The sequence below is a fragment of the Gallinula chloropus genome (genome assembly GCF_964237585.1).
Source record: "Gallinula chloropus genome assembly, chromosome: Z".
NCBI lineage: Eukaryota > Metazoa > Chordata > Aves > Gruiformes > Rallidae > Gallinula > Gallinula chloropus.
In genome coordinates, this window is record NC_140089.1 from 31,098,924 (window position 1) to 31,116,152 (window position 17,229).

The following is a 17,229-nucleotide window of genomic DNA, read 5'->3' on the forward strand; positions in this document are numbered from 1 at the left end:
TCATAGCTTCATCTTCATTTGACAGTTACTAGTTTCCTAATGGGAATTTCATTATGGTTGTATTTAAGAGGTTGCATAAGGCTTTCTGTAGGGAGAGTGTGCAGGTGGCATGTAGGTAATGGGAGGACAGAAAATAAAGGAGATACTTCTGATTAATTATTTTCATTACTGCTTGTTTATAGAGCAGAAGACATCCCATTAGCCTGGATAGTCAAATACCTCATTGTAAGAAAAGAGCTCTTTCAAGAGGACAGTGTTCATGTGCAGACATATTTTTTCCTGTAGATGCAGTAATGCACTTTTCTACGATACATGGCATTTGACTTTTTCTTTGTTTTTGACAGGAAAAAGTGGCCCTGAATGCAAGCACTGTAGGGCTGATCCAGATAAGGAGTGCCGTTTTTGTTCGTGTTATTTGTGTGGTGGAAAACAGGATGCTCACATGCAACTCCTGTGTGATGAATGTAATATGGCTTATCATATATACTGCCTGAACCCTCCCTTAAGCAAGATACCAGAAGATGAGGACTGGTAAATATACAAGGATGATTTACTTGTCTACATTGCCATTCTGTACATGGTACCTTTTGGTTATTTGTACCTTGCGAGAGACAGTGCTGAAGAATTTTTTTTAATTCTGCTGTTTTTCATCCATCTACTTAATATAAACCTTACATTTTCTGTCAAGGTAATCCTTTTAAATCATTCACAAAAGATAGTAAGCTCTAACGACCATTATAGAGATTCAAAAGTGGTATGTTCATTTTATTCATTGTGATCTTCTGCAAGATTACCTGATCTGGTTTTGTGTATCAACAGTGGTTGTTCTGCAGCCTTATGATTTTGTTGAAGCTTCACTGCTTGAACAATCCTCTTACACTCACCCTTTTCTTTCAATTCATCCACTGTCCATGTTGCTGCCCCTGTGCCCTTCCTGTGTCCTCTTGTTGCTTCTATTTATTTCTCCTGCTGTGGGAGAACCACCGCCTTGCTACTACTCTTCATTTCTGCTGTCCCTGGTTCTGCCAGCAGGAAAATCAAGCTAACTGGCGTTGTTAAATCAAGATAATTATCCTTTGAAGGGAAACTGCATGGACCCATTAGCAGCCCATTAATTTATGTTGGGCTCTGTACCATTTTTTGTCTCTATTAGCCATCTACAATTTATAGTGGTTTTGTTTATCACCCAGCTGTGACTTAAATGAAATGTTAATCCTTTATCAATAATAATAATAAATAGAACTTTATTCTGTTACAGTTTTCCATTACACAGACAACAGTAAGAGTCTAATATGTCTATGGTACATTTTATGGAATCTCTTTGGACCTTGTGATTAAATTTTATCTAACGTCTTTGTAACTACTTTGGAAGTTTTAGCATTCTCTGGAAACAGATAAATCAGTGTCCTTTATCATAGAAAATGCCATAGTACATTTATTTATTGATCAGTGCCTGAAGGTTTGCTTGTTTTCTGGGGCATTGCATTTTTTCTGAACTCCCATGTTTATGCCAATGTGTGATTTTGTGATTGGGACCATGAAGTATGATAGGTGTTCCTCAGTGTGTACAGTTGGCCATAGGGATACTGTTGTTGGAAGTTGATCTTTTTCTCATGAAACTTCTGCACTGGGAAGAGTTGTATACACAGCTTTTGGAGGAACTGGCTTGAAACACTATGTAGAAATGTTTTCAGTACCTACTAGAAATGTGTATGGTCATGTGGACTAAAAGTAACACTTACCTGAATATTATCTATGTGCCTTCCACTTACTGCATATGCAGAATGATTACAGTGTTTATTCAGCTGTGTTTATTACACAGCATGGTAGTCTGAATTAACCTCAGGTTTTCTGCTGTCAAGGCAGACTGGTCTTCTGTGCGTTGACATCTTCTTGCTTCTTATTACTTGTCAACATAAGTGAGTTGATGTCATGTGTTGGAAACCATTTTCAACTTGTAAGTGGTTTATTACTCACAGTCTATAAGCACTATTCTTACCTGATTACACCTGACCTTTGTATATAGCAGCTGAGAAGTTATTTTTAAACTTTCCTTCATTCAGAATATTCAGTGAGACCATCTGTCTGGAAGTACACATCCTTTTGGTCCGTTCTTTCTTCAGTTGCCCTTTACTTTCAGAACGAGCACTCCAGCAAGTCTCTATTTTTCAGTACTAGTCACAGGATAGTATCTCATAAAGTAAATACATATGCTTCAAGTCAGTGACCCCTCCCCACAAAATACCCAAATTCTTTGTTCTACCCTGAAAACAATTTGATCTCTCTTGATTTCTTCTGCACCCTCGAATACACAGGTTTGATAGGTATGCCAAGATACTGGTACTAAAATCTCACCAGAATCTCTTTGGTTTAGCTATTGTGCTGAGTTTATCTTGGCCTGCTGGGTACTTGTAAGTGCTTTAGTCTTCACTGGCACCAATTATTTTTCAAAAGCTTCTTAGGAAACATTCTGAAGGGTTACACTACTTCTATTTCAGAGAGCTGTAGGGAAAGTTTGAAGAATATACATTTTTGCAAAGTGTAGCCATTACTGCTCTGTTCTCCCTACTCTCTCCCAGCATTACGGTAACTACACTGCATAGGTCCTCAGGAATGTTTGCCTTCATACAGAAGAACCAGTGCTCTGTAGACAACCAAAGAAGAATTACATTAACTGAAAACATAGTCTTTGAAGTACTTCAGCGCGTATGTTAAGTGCCCTTTCAGACCATTCCACTTACATTTCTGGCCAAAAAATTGCGAATCGCCACAAGTAGCACAAATGTAGTGCATATAATTAAAATGTCTGGAAAATTGGCTGTTGAACTTCTCAACTTGTATGCTATGTAACAAAATCTTTTTTTTTTTTTTTATGTGAGTAGATAGCTGCATCTGTGGATGAAGTCACTGGTGGGAGTGGTGGGAGTGGTACTGTTACATAGCTGGCTTGTGACAGTTAATTTTGGGATACTTGGTGATGCCAGCCCTGTGCAGTCTTGATGCTTGGTCGTGTATGGAAAGAGTGTAGTTGCACTGGGCAAAGCAGTGTCTCCTACCAAAAAGGCGGTCTGTGTTCTTCCTTCTTGCGTACTAGCAAAGAGTCATGGCTGACTGATCCTTAACTTTTTGACATATTTTGTTTGGTTTAGAAGTGGAAAAGTTTCTATTTAGTATTTTTGAGTAAAATTTGACAAACTGTTGGCAAGGGATAAGTCTGCAGTTTGGGAAAGGGTAAGTTTGTCTTGCAGATATTAAGCTACTTTGTATGTGAAACAGTATTTAATAATCCTTACCATACTCCGTTTAAAAAATATTAGGGTGATACGGTTACCTATCAAGAAGTGGGGAATGACTTTGTTAATGACCTTTGTGAATTTTCATTATGTCATGTTCCTCCTTTTATTTGGTCATTGCATACTCTTTAGAAGGGGACTACAACAATAACATCGTTCAAATTCTTAGTATTAGGCAATTGCAGCATGTTGTATTACTTTTAATTTTTCTTTATGTATATAGTTTCATCATCTTAATGGTTCAAACCCTATCAATGTAATGAAATCTGTTCCTGTGGATGTTAATCATTAATTCTTCTATTCATATCCACATACAAAAGTTAATAAATACAAAACTGTAGTAGTAGTAGTGGTAGATATCTAAAGTAGGCTATCAATGTTAGTGTAGATCAGGCTTCCTCCACTAGTGGTGTATGGGCCAAACCTAGCCCGTGGAATCCAGAAACATGGAAAATTGCCTTTGTAATTTGCAATCAACTCCAGTGGCATTCCTGGAGTGGGATAAAAATGTTATTAGAAGCAGCAGAAGTATACCAGTGTACTCCCTTTCTCTCTCTGCTGTGGTCACTGCATACTAGTATCTCCTACTTTACTATTAGGCTGGCTTCGTGTTAGCTGGAATTAGTCTCAGGACTATATTCCAGCTAGTATCAGTAATGTGAAGCTTGTGTGTCAACACACATTATGTGATACCTTGGCTCTGTTTGACATTCAGCAGTCTGCAGTGAAATTTATTGCACTACAAGAAACAATAAGGGTAGAGTGGGCAGGACATAGAACAAACCATGAGTACTTATTAGCAGCGTACTCTCATCTCAGCTGTCCTCTTTACATGACCTAGTATGAAACAGAGCAAAATGAAGAGAGAATACAGAAGTGGGAACATCCCACATATCACGTGAGAAAGAACAGCTAAATGTTTTGCCTCTAGCCCTCTACCTTCAAAGGTATTGAAATACCCTTTTTTAAAAGTCAACAATATTTGTTCATGTTGGGTTCTTTTTTTTTAAGCCATAGGCCTCAGCTTAAGACTGGTTATGTTTACTAGCTTGAAATGTTCAGTCAAGATGGACAAATTGACACTATTTTGGCTACAAGAAATGTATTGCCATTATTATGAAGTAATTGAGAATTTACTGAAACCTTTTTTTAGGTATTGTCCTTCCTGCAAAAATGATTCTAATGAAGTTGTAAAGGCTGGAGAAAAGCTCAAACAGAGTAAAAAGAAAGCAAAGATGCCATCTGCCAGTACTGAAAGCCAGAGAGACTGGGGCAAGGTAGAGTGTATTTTAGAAATAGCTGTTACTCTTGATTGTTCATGTATGTGCTACATCTGTAATTCTATTTATATATGCACTACACAAAATTCAGTACTGGGTTGCACAGACAATAAAACAATGTTAAATCCAGCCCACTATCTACTCATAGTTAAAGCAGTGGAAGAATTCTTAAGGTGACTAGATGTAAAAAAAACAAACCAAAAAAACCCCAGACCCCAATCCCTTCCCCAAACCCATAAACACATAATACACATTTAACATTACTTACAACATTTTTTAATATATTTTAAAGTATGTGTTTGTTATAATGATCACATTTCTTGATACATTGAATTTGCAAGTAGTCTTCAATATAATAATGCTAATTCACTTTGTCTGATGTATTTTTAGGGCATGGCCTGTGTTGGTCGCACTAAGGAATGCACTATTGTTCCTTCAAATCATTATGGACCTATACCCGGTGTTCCTGTTGGGACAACGTGGAAATTCAGAGTTCAGGTATGTTGTTTCAGTGTTAGCTGTGGTTAAATTAAGAATATCAATGAACAGGTTGGCCACTAAAATAAATTTCACTGACGTTTGCCATTTTCACCAGGACTAAATAAATTATTTTTATGATTCTAGTATTGGAAATTATGATGACAGTAGTTAAGGTTGAATTACACTGATTTTATAATAAAACTGAATAAGAAATCTTCTGTCATTAGGATAAATGAGTTTCAGATGTTACAATTCTAAGTGGGATACTTAGTGAGTAGAGTCAAGTATTTTCTGAAGTGTACTTCACATGTGCTGATTATTCCACTCAGGAGATGTAGGGTGTAGATTTTGAAAACATTAGATGAAAAATGACTCCCTGTTGGATATTTTTTGGTCATAGTAATGAATGTCCAAATCGCCTTTTAGGTTGATGAACAGCAAAAGCCAGTATAAGCCTGTACTGCTACTGGAATTAGCTGTATGTTCAGTCTTTGCTGTTTCTTGCACTGTCTCATTTTCTATTGCAGATATTTCTTAGGGTGTTATGGTGAACTAGATTGGTTTAAAAAAAAAAAAGAGAGAAAAGTAATCCTAAATTTCCCAAACTAAACATATTTAGTTTGTATAAGCACAGTGCCAGTACTCAGAGGAGCAGGAAAAAACAAGGAGGATGGAACAGCTTCATTTTGTGCCAGTACTGGGGGTTTTTTATGGCTTTGAAGTGTCCATCAAACTGTAAACTTACTTCCTTTTTCTCCAGCCTTATCTGGTAGCACTGACTTTTTTTGTTTATCTTTTATTTTTCTTCTTATTGTTGTTGTAGTTGGGGAAATACATGCTTCTTTATTTACAGAATCAATTAGTGCTTTGTCTCTTGCATGTGTAAATGATTGTAATTGAATGTTGTCCATCATTTTTGGAAGAATACAAAGTGTTTTTAACCACTTCAGGAAGGGCTAGCCAAGAATCAAAAACCTCTTCGGATTTGTTTTCTGAGCTTTTCATCACCTCCTTTCTCATGAGTGGAAAACAGATGTGTTATTATTCAATTGGTAGCAGAGAACACTTAGCAGGCAGTTGTCCTCTGATCGTGTTGTCTTCCAGTACTGTGTGAAGAATTCTGTATTTGGAAGGCCATGCAAGTTTTAAGGGCGATATGGTTAGCAGCAGATATTTTGCCCTTAGCAGCAGTTTTCAGTTTCTTTCCTTTGTAGAAATCACAGTGAAGCAGTTGAAACTGAAACTAGTTCTGAAACCTAAACTAGTTCTTTTGATCCTTTCTCACCATTATGTCCATTGTCAACAATACCATCAATACAAGCCTCAGATGAAGCAAATTGAATTTGTAAAGTAAAATCATGCTCTTAATCATACCATTTTATACTAGATGACTTGCTTACAAGGAAGATCCAATTTTGATTCTTTGTGATGTTTTATTGACCTGACCTGTGTTTTTGTGGAAAACAATTAAAATCACAGAATCACAGAACCACAGAGGTTGGAAGGGACCTCATCCAACCTCCCTGCTAAAGCATCATCTCCTACAGAAGGTTGCACAGGATTGCATCCAGGTGGGTTTTGGATATCTCCAGAGAAGGAAACTCCACATAGCGTCTCTGGGCAGCTTGTTCCACTGCCCTGTTAGCCTCAAAGTAAATAAGTTTTTCCTCATATTGAGGTGGAATTTGCTGTGTTCCACTATTGTGTCCGCTGCCCCTTGTCCTGTCACTGGGCACCACTGATAAAGAGTCTGGCCCCATCCTCTTGACACCCAAGAAGCGTTGATGAGATCTCCTCTCAGTCTTCTCCAGACCCATCTCTCTCTGGGGAGCCCTGAACTAGACACAGCAGTCCAAATGTAGCCTCACCAGGGTTGAGTAGAGAGGGAGGATAACCTCCTGGCTATACTGTTCTTAATGTACTCCAGGATACCATTTGCCTTCTTGGCCATGAGGGCACATCACTGGCTCATGCTTAACATCTGGTCCACCAGGACCCCCAGGTCATTCTTCACAGTGCAGCTTCCCAGTGGGTCAACCCCTAACCTGTACGGGTGCTTAGGTTTATTCCTCCCTAGGTGTGGGACCCTACACTTGCTCTTGTTGAATTGTATTTGGTTCTTCTCCACCCAGTTCTCTAGTCTGTCCAGGCCTCACTGGATGGCAGCAGAGCCTTCTGGTGTATTGTCCACTCTTAGTTTTGTATCATCAACAAATTTGCTGAGAGTACACTCTGTCCCTTTGTCCAGGTCATTGATGAATATGTTGAGTGAGACTGGACCTTGGGACAGACCTGTAGCCACAAGCCCTCTTACTAGACTCTGTGTCCCTTATCACATTGCTCTGGGCTCTGCCATTCTGCCAGTTCTCAATCTACCTCACTGTCTGCTCATCCAACCCACACTTTCTAAGCTTGCTTACAAGGACTTTATGAGAGATGGTATTAAAACCCTTGCTGAGGTCAAGGTAGACAGCATCTACTGTGCTCCCTTCATTCACCCAGCCAGTCATATTATCACAGAAGGCTCTCAGATTGGTCAGGTATAATTTCCCCTTGGTGAATCCATGTCGACCACTCATGACAACCACCTTCTCCACATGCTTAAACATGACCCCCAGAATGAGCAGTTCCACCACCTTTCCAGAGATGGAGGTATGGCTGTCTGGCCTGCAGTTTCCTGGGTCCTCCTGTTTGCCCTCTAAGACTGGAATGATAGTGGCTTTTCTTCAGTCCTCAGGCACCTCTCCTGTTCTCTGTGACTTTTCAAAGATGATTGAGTGGTTTAGCAATAATATCTGTCATCTCCCTAAGCTCTTCTGGGTGTACCCTGTCAGGGCCCATGGATTTGTAGATGTCAAGTTTGCCTGTATGTTCTCTAACCTGATCCTCCTCAACCAAGGCAAGGTCTTACCTTCTTCAGATTTTCTCTCCTGCTTCCAGGATCTGGGTATCAAGTGGGCCAGCCTTAGCAATAAAGGCTGATGGAAAGAAGGCATTCAGTAACTCTGCCTCCTCTGTATTCTCTGTCCCCAGAGCCCCCACCTCATTCAGCAGTGGACCCATATTTTCCCTAGCCTTCTTTTTGCTGATGATGTACTTGAGAAAGCCCTTCGTGCTCTCCTTGGTATCTCTTGCCAGTTTTAGTTCCAAGTGGCCCTTGCTTTCCATGTTGCATCCCTATGGTTTCATCCTTAAATTTTCCCCAAGTGTCCAGTCCCTTTTTCCACACTGTAAAATTCCTTCTTCCTTTTGAGTTTTTCCAGATGCTTCTTGCTTATCCATGCAGGTCTCCTCCCTCCTTTTCTTGGTGTACCAATCTTAAGTTCTGAGGAAGTGGTGCTTGAATATTGACCAGCTGTCTTGAACCCCCTACCTTCTAGAGCCTGAACCCAAGCAGGTCTCTGAAGAGAACAAAACTCTTATGAAGCCCAGGGTTGTAATCCAACTTATTGCCCTGCTCCTTCCACCTTCCACGCAGGATCCTGAATTCCACCATCTCATGCTCACTTCAGCAAAAGTGCCGTTGAACTTTGCATCCTCAACCGGTCTTTCTTTGTTTGTTAGCACAAGGTCCAGCAGCACCCCTTCTCATGGGCTTCTCAGCTGTGTCAAAAACTTGTCATGAGTGCTCTGCAGGAACCTCCTAGACTGCATGCCTGCCTGTGTTGCCTTTTGAGCAAATATGAGGGTTGCTGAAGTCCCCCATGAGAACCAGGGTTTGTCATCATGAGGCTACTTCCATCTGTCTGTAGAGGGCCTCATTGACTTGCTCTTCCTCATGAGGTGACCTGTAGTAAACACACGCAACAGTGTCACCCATACTAGCTTACCCCTTAATTCTTACCCATAACCTCTTGACTTGTTCTTCATCTAACCCTAGGCAGAGCTTAATACATACCAGTTGCTCTGTCACATAAACAGAACTCCACTTGCCTTGTTGGCCTGTCTTTCCTATGCAGCCATCCATGACAGCATTCCAGTCACGTGAGCTATCCCACTATGTCTCTGTAATTGCATGGCCCTGCCACCATTCTTCCTGTTTTATCCCCATGTTGTGTTATATAAATACTATTCCTTTTGTTTGCTTTCAGATTATGTAAATTCTCATAAGTGAGAGAAGTTTCTAAAATCACTTACACAAACTTGAAATCTCAAAATCAAGGTTTATTTTCATTGCTTTGGCAATAGTCGAAATGATTAGTTCATCTTTTTGTTAGGAATTCCGCTGGTAACACAAAAGCTAAAAGGTATCAGATATTTCTAGTGGTGGTAGGAAAGAGACAGTGCTGCTTTTGTGTGGAAATTAAGGAGAGAATACCATTTTTCTGTCCCTGTGTGTGGTCTAGACATCAAAAGACAATAACCCTTTCTACATAAATATTTATTTTGGGGTACATATGACAAACTTCATCTTTGGGGTTTTTAAGATTGAAATGTTTTCTACATAGAAAGTTAAATTGCACTTTTGTTTCTCACATGGCTAGTCCTTTTTATGAACAATTAGTTTGTCTAAGCAGATCTGTGGGAATTTAGAGACTATAGTTTCGTTATTTCTGATTTGCATAGTTTTTTATGACTGAAACTCTCTTTTCCCTAGAAGGAAATTGACTAAGTATTGCTTCTGGAGAGAGCATCTGAAGAGCATCTTTGGCATGAATTGCTTACCAGAGTTCATCTTTGGGGTGAATCTCCTACCAGAAACCTAAATTTAATTGATAAAACCTGAAAATGAAAGAAGGAAAGGATGGAGGAAATGAAAGGATGTTTGCTACAGCAGGGAAGATGAGCGCAATAGTGGGCCCTTTTTTATTCTGAATACACATAAATGGTCTGAAAAAAATTGGCATATAGCTGATAAAGTTAGGTGAGAGTGCTAAGTTGTGGATAGTAAACGTGGAGTGGGGAACAGTTCTAACTACGTAAGTTGTAACGGGCTTTCAGCTACTACTTGTTATTTAGGAAAGAGGTGTTCTAATAGCTAATTTTGGAATCGTGTCATGTTAATACCTAACAGTGATCCAAAAATAAATGAAGTGTTAAAATTATTAGGAAAGGAAGGGTCAGGAAAATAAAATACCTTATTACGAACAATCATCAGGATGATTAAAGAAATGGAGTTGTTTCCATTCATCTGGAAAGACGTGATTCTGGAACAATGTTGAAAATGTGGAATGGTGTAGATGGCTACAAAATGGTGCACAGTATAAAAAAAGAGGGATTAAGGACCAATATACATACTTCTGTAGTGCAGAAAGGGGTCATAAAAAATGTTCTTCACAGTGAACAGAAGTAATACTAGTTCACATGACAAATGTTACGACAGTGAAGTCTTTTCTTCCTTGGTACTATAGATCCAGAATTTTTAAGTAGTTGAGGAAGTTTCAGTCACAGACAGCTGGATGGATGTGGAGGCTGCGCATGGAAGTATTGTGTCCTTGCATGATTTTCATACTGTGCACAGCTCTTGTCTGTTGTTAGAGACAGCATTTTTGGTCAGCTAGAACTCTGATCTGGTGTATTCTGGTATGAAAGTATAAGACTGTAGAAGAATGTAAACTTTCCTTTGGGAGATGAGTTCAGGTTGGGAAAAGAAATTCAGGAGTGGGTGAGGCAAAATGAGAAAAATGGGCAAAGTCAAGGTCTGAAGGAAGATCTGAAGGTAGGATATTAATTGGTTTTCTGCTGGGAACCTTTGTTCTGTCAACTGTATTTTTGGCCTCATGTACTGAGAAAATACTTAATTTAAAATGTAGCTTCTTTTTTTTTATTTGTAAAGGTTTTGGCGTTTTAAAATATAATTTGGTAGTTTGAAAAAAATGTATTAAATCAATTTTTATGTTCCAGCGGACTTCAATGATGTTGACAGTTTATGCTGCAGCTGCAGGCCTCTAGTGGTCTGGTTGCAGCTTAGTTGTATATTCATTACAGAGAGTTATCCTGGTTGGAGAGCTAGCTTATGGTCCAAATGTTGTTGCAATGGCTTCTGGTATTTCCTTAGGCATTGTGATAATATTCCTCTGCATTGGTCACATTTACAATGTGTTATGTTAATAGTACCTGACATAATGATTTTTACACAGGTCACTGTGGTCTTCCTTAGTTAAAAAATGTAAAATGCTACCAAACTGGCAGGTCTCCATCTGCTTGGGATTGTTCTAAATGACTGTGCAAGTGGAGTATGGCAGTGAGTACACTCTTAAATACTGCTTATGGAAAGAATCACGGAGATTTTTCCCCTAGAAGAAAGGGTACTTGTACATCTTCCAGTGTCACCACTGTCCTATATTGTCCCTCCAATTTTTGGGTATCCTTCTTCTGGCTTTTATTCCTTAACAATGTTGAATTCTCACCTTTAATGGCAGTCTTACGTTAACTGTTTACACAGACACACCTGTTGATGGTTAAAAGTGATTGTATATGGCTGGTTGTTTGGAAAAAAAATTTAAAATGCTAGCAACTGGCTTCTTTCTGTTCCCAGGTGAGTGAAGCAGGTGTTCACAGACCACACGTGGGTGGAATCCATGGACGCAGTAATGATGGAGCTTATTCACTTGTATTAGCTGGAGGATTTGAAGATGAAGTGGTATGTCAGTTTTGCAACCAACATTTTTGCTGGTTTGTAAGAAGTGTTAATATGACAGTAAAAAAAATAACCACTGATAACAAACTGAATAGTTCTTATTATTTTGGGGAGAAATATTTAAACACATCTTTCTAAAACAATGCTTATGTTTATACTCAAGTAAAATATGTCAGTTACAGCTGGATTTTACATTGTTTAGGGTAGCCAGATTTCAGTATACTTTCAGAGTTTGAATTTAGCATTAGTTAAAATCTTGTAGTTTAATTATATCCAAATAATATGTTTTATGATTTTTATTGCTTTCAAGGTAGGTAGATGCTTCCTCCTTTGAGTTTGCTGTGTTTCTAAACATGAGACATTTATTTTAATGAAGCAAGAATAAAAGGTACTTGATTCTATGAATTTCTGAAGGTTCTTGACTGCTACTGGTGAGCACTTACAGAACTTCTTAAGAAAGTCTTAGTATCTTGCATTGTTATCCCCAAAGGTGCTGGGGAAAAAGAAGAAAAGAAAAACAAAACAGCAAACTAACTTGATGTTAACATCTAAGTAGAGCAATAAAATCAGTTATGCTGATAAACAAAACAACTGCATCACAACTTTCATCTCATGATGCCAACAAATACTGATTTATTAGTACATTACTGTTTTTAGCAATTAAATAATGTTTACATAGAGTGTAACGCTGCCTGGAGTTCTGTTCCATCAGGTTGAATTTTGAATCATGCAGCAGTGAAGGATAAAGCAGTAAGCAATTTTTTTTTTTTTTTTTTTTTTAAATTAACATGCATATCTCTTACTTACAAGGTAACAGGTACTTGGTGTTGGGATATATTACTACGTCCTTAGGGTCAGCCCCAGCCCAGGACGCTAGAGAGGAATGCTAACTACACTGTTCTTCAGTAGTATGGCCTGCTATGTTGGGATGCTGCAGACCCCTTTTTTTAATTTTTTTTTTCCCCCTTCCCAGCTTGGTGGTGATACTGATGTCCCCGCTTCTGTAATTATTTAATTCAAAACATTTAATAAACATAACTGTATCCTTTGCATGTATTTTCCAGTTCACCTAAGTGATGTGATTGTGTGTTTTTATGGACAACTTAAGCACTCTTAAAGGGCTAGATAACATACTTATTTTTGAAGAGACATAGCTGGGGAGAAATATTGTGAAAGATAGGCTAAAAATTTGTATGAAGGTCAGGTACATTTTTGTTAGTTTTTATTCAGTTCTTTTCTCATATACAAGATTTTATTTCCAAATTTACTTCCATTTTTCCTGTTTTTTTTTTTCAGAAGATTGAAATTAAACTCCTACTGAATATGCACAGAACAAATTCTGTACTCTTTAAGTACAGTACCTCATTCCACAAATTAAACTTTTAAATAAAATTTCAGATAAGATACACTGCTCACATCTAGTCACTTTATTGTATGAAAACAAGAAGAGACAAGACTCTTACTTGAATTTCAGTGGTATGACATAGCTACTTGTGTCTTAATTTTTATAAAATTGAGAAATCAATACATTTTCACTGTACGTTTATAAACTTTATGCACTATGTATACATAATGCTGAACATGTGCCATCTTAATGCTCTTATGGCTTTAACAGTTTGTTACTGGGTAAGATAATTGCAAAATTAATATATTGCAGGAAATAGAATTCACTGTTATTTTTATGCTGTGCCTTTGGAAACTTAAAGTCCTGCAGACCCAGACTTGTCCACAACTTCGCTCAGGTCAGGATGTTCTAGATGTATTTGAGTCCTGGCTAACAAGAAGTTCTGACAGCACAGGATCTGTCCCTCAAGTTTGACAGAAGGGGTACAGTCATAGTTTACAAAATGAGCATTGGTTGAAATTGCTTTGCACATGATGCATAACCTCATTCTTAATTAAACCCATATAAAATGTTTGCATAATAATGTCTGTCTTGTCAATTTTTAACTTTGAATTTTAGTGACAACTTAATGTGGCTTTCCTATTTAAGATAAAATATTAAAATAGTTACCCTTAGAGTCTTGAAAATGTTGATATATTGATATTGCTGATGTCCTGGTCTTTTTTTTGACATTAACCGTAATAGGAACATTAGCTGAAGAAATTGAGAAGTCTCTCAGGAATTTAAAAGAATTATTTCAGAACAGACTTAGCATTTAAAAACTAGATATTGGATATTAACAATGCTTGTGCAGTCAGTTCATGATAAAAGTATTTTGAATTGTCTGTTCCTCCAATCAAATAGCTGAAGAAATTTCACTTTTGTGTTGAAAAATTGCCATTGTGTTTTGTGTCATTGTCTTTATGTATCAGAGGTGAAAGTGCTGCTTGTTTTCAAGAGTTTCGAGATGTGTATTTCTGCTGAGTTGAGGTCATGCTCTAAAGATGGTAAATTAATTTTGTGGTGTGCTTAGTTTAACCTGAACATAGATTGTTTCTTCTTTAAATTCTTTTGCACATAGGATCATATGGGAAATTTCTGAACTGAGATTCACAATGTCTTGAGAATAACATCTGCTGTGATCATTCACATCCTCTTGTAAACGATTCTGAGAGTGAAAAAGAGAATAGAACCTCAAATTACCCGAAAGGGACTCCAGACAAATATATTAATTGCTTAGGTTTGGTTCATGGATATGTTATACCAACCCATTCATTATCTGGAACATAGCATTGAGAAATCCCTTGATGAAATGGCCTGCTGTGCTTTTTTAATGTTCTGTGTCTATGCATCAATCCTGTGTGTGGGTAATTGGTTACAAGGTGTTAATACAACTATTGCTCCGCTTGTTTGAAATACTCATATTGCAAATAAACAGTATTTAGCTCACTGGACTTGCCCAAGCCCTGTGATGAGGATACAGCATTCCAGAACCTCTGTTTTATTGTGCATTGCACAGTGAAAGCATTTGGCCAGTTCCAGCAATGCCAAGGATGCAGTGCCAGTAAGGTAGTGAATTGCATTCTTAAATTGCTTTAAATCCAGGTCAGGTGGCATAAAAGCCTCATGTCTGAGTGCTTTATATCCAAAGACCATTTTCACTAGCAGTTGACCTAGGTATATGTGTATGACCTACTCCTTTATTAACCAGCTTCCTAGGTTTACCTGGGCCATCTGAATCCAGCGTGAACCCTGGTAAAAGGCAGATGTACTATCCTGTATAAATTTCCTGAATTATCATGTCCTGCTGACTATATTATCAAGGGAACAGTTTCTGATTCTCCCACCTGTTTTACAGTACTGAGAATCCAATGTAACAAGTTCATTATAGCCATTACACAGAGAGTGTCTATTGTGAGTCACCTGGATTCAGTATGTAGCTGAAAACCAGATGCTTGATGTCATGAAACTTAGTGAAGCCATCACATTTCCAAGGTTGAAGTGCCCTTCTTGTTTGGGACCTGCTTATAATGTGAAAATACTTGAGTGTCTATCTCACTATATGGTAGTTACCACATATCTTCCTTTTCACTCAGCTTTATTATTTGTCCACTTCTGGTACCTGCAATACCAAGGACATACTTGATGTAATTCGTAGTGCAGCAGCTTTAATACTTAGCTCTTACCTGTATTTAAGATTTTCAGGACAGCTCCTATTCTGCAACAGTCTCCTCTCCATCTTTTCTGTTATTCCATATTGTTAGCTCTCAGTCTATACAAAATGCTAATTAACACTAAAAACCCTACCCCTTTCTTGCATTATTTTCTGAATGTCATTGTCTCCTCTATACCTACATTATATTCATAATTATTTCCATATTATGAAAAGCCTTATTTTGTTACACATGTGCTTTTTTGTCATTTTTTTAGTTGAAGTACTGCATCTGTCAAAGTAGTCTTATTTACCTGTTTGCCAGCTTCTTTCATAATGGAGTGTGGAAAAATTGTCTATTAAGCTTGTATCTGTGCTTTTCCAAAGTTCATTTGCAAGATGTCACATATCTGGTTGTTTCTAAAGCATTGAGGAACCCATTTGGCGCAATGATAGAAGTAGATTTTAAAGTAGATATTAATGTTGCTAATGCTTAGCAAAGTGCTATTTAGCTATTTTTTTATATTTCATGCTCTCAGTGAAACAGTCTGTCAGCAACAGAGCCTTAGGTTGAGGACATAGGCTTTGTTTTCTGCTTGTGAATACCTAATTTACTGAGAAAACTTTCTTTCTGAAATTCATACATTTTGAAGAGACATTGGTCACATTAGTCCAGTCCAGGGAGTATCATGAATCTATTCCCTTCATAAAATTCTGAAGGATCAGCATAATTACACTAACCTATGTTGTGTCGAACCTCGAGTTTCCTTCTGGACTTAATAGTCTTCTGTCACATGAAGACTTACAAAAAATTATTTCTTATGATATTAAGCATTTATTTAAATACAGGGGAGGAAAGGGTTGAAAGTAACAATTTTCAGTTGTTTATCTCTGTACAGAGATAAATGAATGTCAAATAGTAATTGCATGTCTTTTAGACAGGCAAGATTTTCCTTGCCTTTTTTTGACTAGGATTATAGTCAGATAATTGAATTACTCATACAGATTGCAGGATTTTTTCCCCTCATACAAAAAATCATCAATCTGCAATACACAGTCAAAGATTAATTGAAATTTTAAAATGTTGCTTCAGAAAACTGTTGTATCTCCCAAGTAATTTCTCACTACAGAAAAGTGGCTTAGACCTGAAAGGGCTTTCTGTGTGTTGTTTCTTTGGAGAACCTGGTCTGAAGTCAGATTTGGTTTTGAACAGAGCAGAAGATAATGAATCCCTATTGGGTAGGCTAGTTGTTTACATATTAATGTTTAAAGGTCTGATAATCTGCCATTTTGACACCAAACTCAGAAAGGAATAAGAAAAACCTCAGAAGGTGGCTCACATACAGTAGTCGTCTGGTACTTTAACTTGGGAGTTATTTTTTTAAAACATTGACCCTCTTTCATTACTAGTTAGCCACGTTCTGCTGTTACCAGCTTTGAAGCTGTGCCTCACTGCACAGGGATCCACACCGCCTGACTCTGAAATGGTTAAATGTTTTTGGCATCATGGAATGATGCTGTCAGGTTCTTGCTGTCAAGGGTGGTTGTGAGGAAGGCTCAGAAACACCAATTATTCGAGCTTTGCACGTAATGCAAGGGATTTTTAATGATTTATATTTGTTATTGATTTATAAATGATTGGGCACCTTTTACTGCAGTACTAAACCCCGAAATTATCAAAAATAAAATCAGACAGTTGAGTGGGTAAGCCAAATCTGTCAGCCCTTATATGTGCACAGACTCCTGAGACTTTAATGGTGATGAATGACATGATTCAGTTTCCAGTATCAGTACAACTAGGGAAAGCAGATCCTTTCAGATGTAACTGTCTAATAGTCAATATTGGATTTAATAACTTCATTTAAATAGGCTTATTGCTTTTTTATTTTGCTTTGTCATATTAAAATATTTTCCTTTTTTCATCATGGCTTATTGAGGTGAAATAATGAATCAAGTGGCTGATGAATGGATTAAATTTTGGGGTTTCTTATATTAAAAAAAGAGTAAACCTTTTTTTCGATTCAGACTGAAGATTGAAGCACATCTAGAAAATCTGTTTC

The 17,229-nt window shown here is 37.7% G+C and overlaps 1 protein-coding gene across 1 annotated transcript in view; it reads left to right on the forward strand.

Moving 5' to 3' along the window:
- UHRF2 (ubiquitin like with PHD and ring finger domains 2) overlaps positions 1-17,229 on the forward strand; it is a gene marked incomplete at its 5' end in the record, with an annotated part of 95,142 nt that overhangs the window by 63,880 nt on the left and 14,033 nt on the right. The window contains 4 exons of the mRNA XM_084277872.1: positions 345-531; positions 4,447-4,570; positions 4,964-5,071; positions 11,532-11,636. Coding sequence (XP_084133998.1) covers positions 345-531; positions 4,447-4,570; positions 4,964-5,071; positions 11,532-11,636 — 524 coding nt within the window. The remainder of the gene's footprint in view (positions 1-344; positions 532-4,446; positions 4,571-4,963; positions 5,072-11,531; positions 11,637-17,229) is intronic.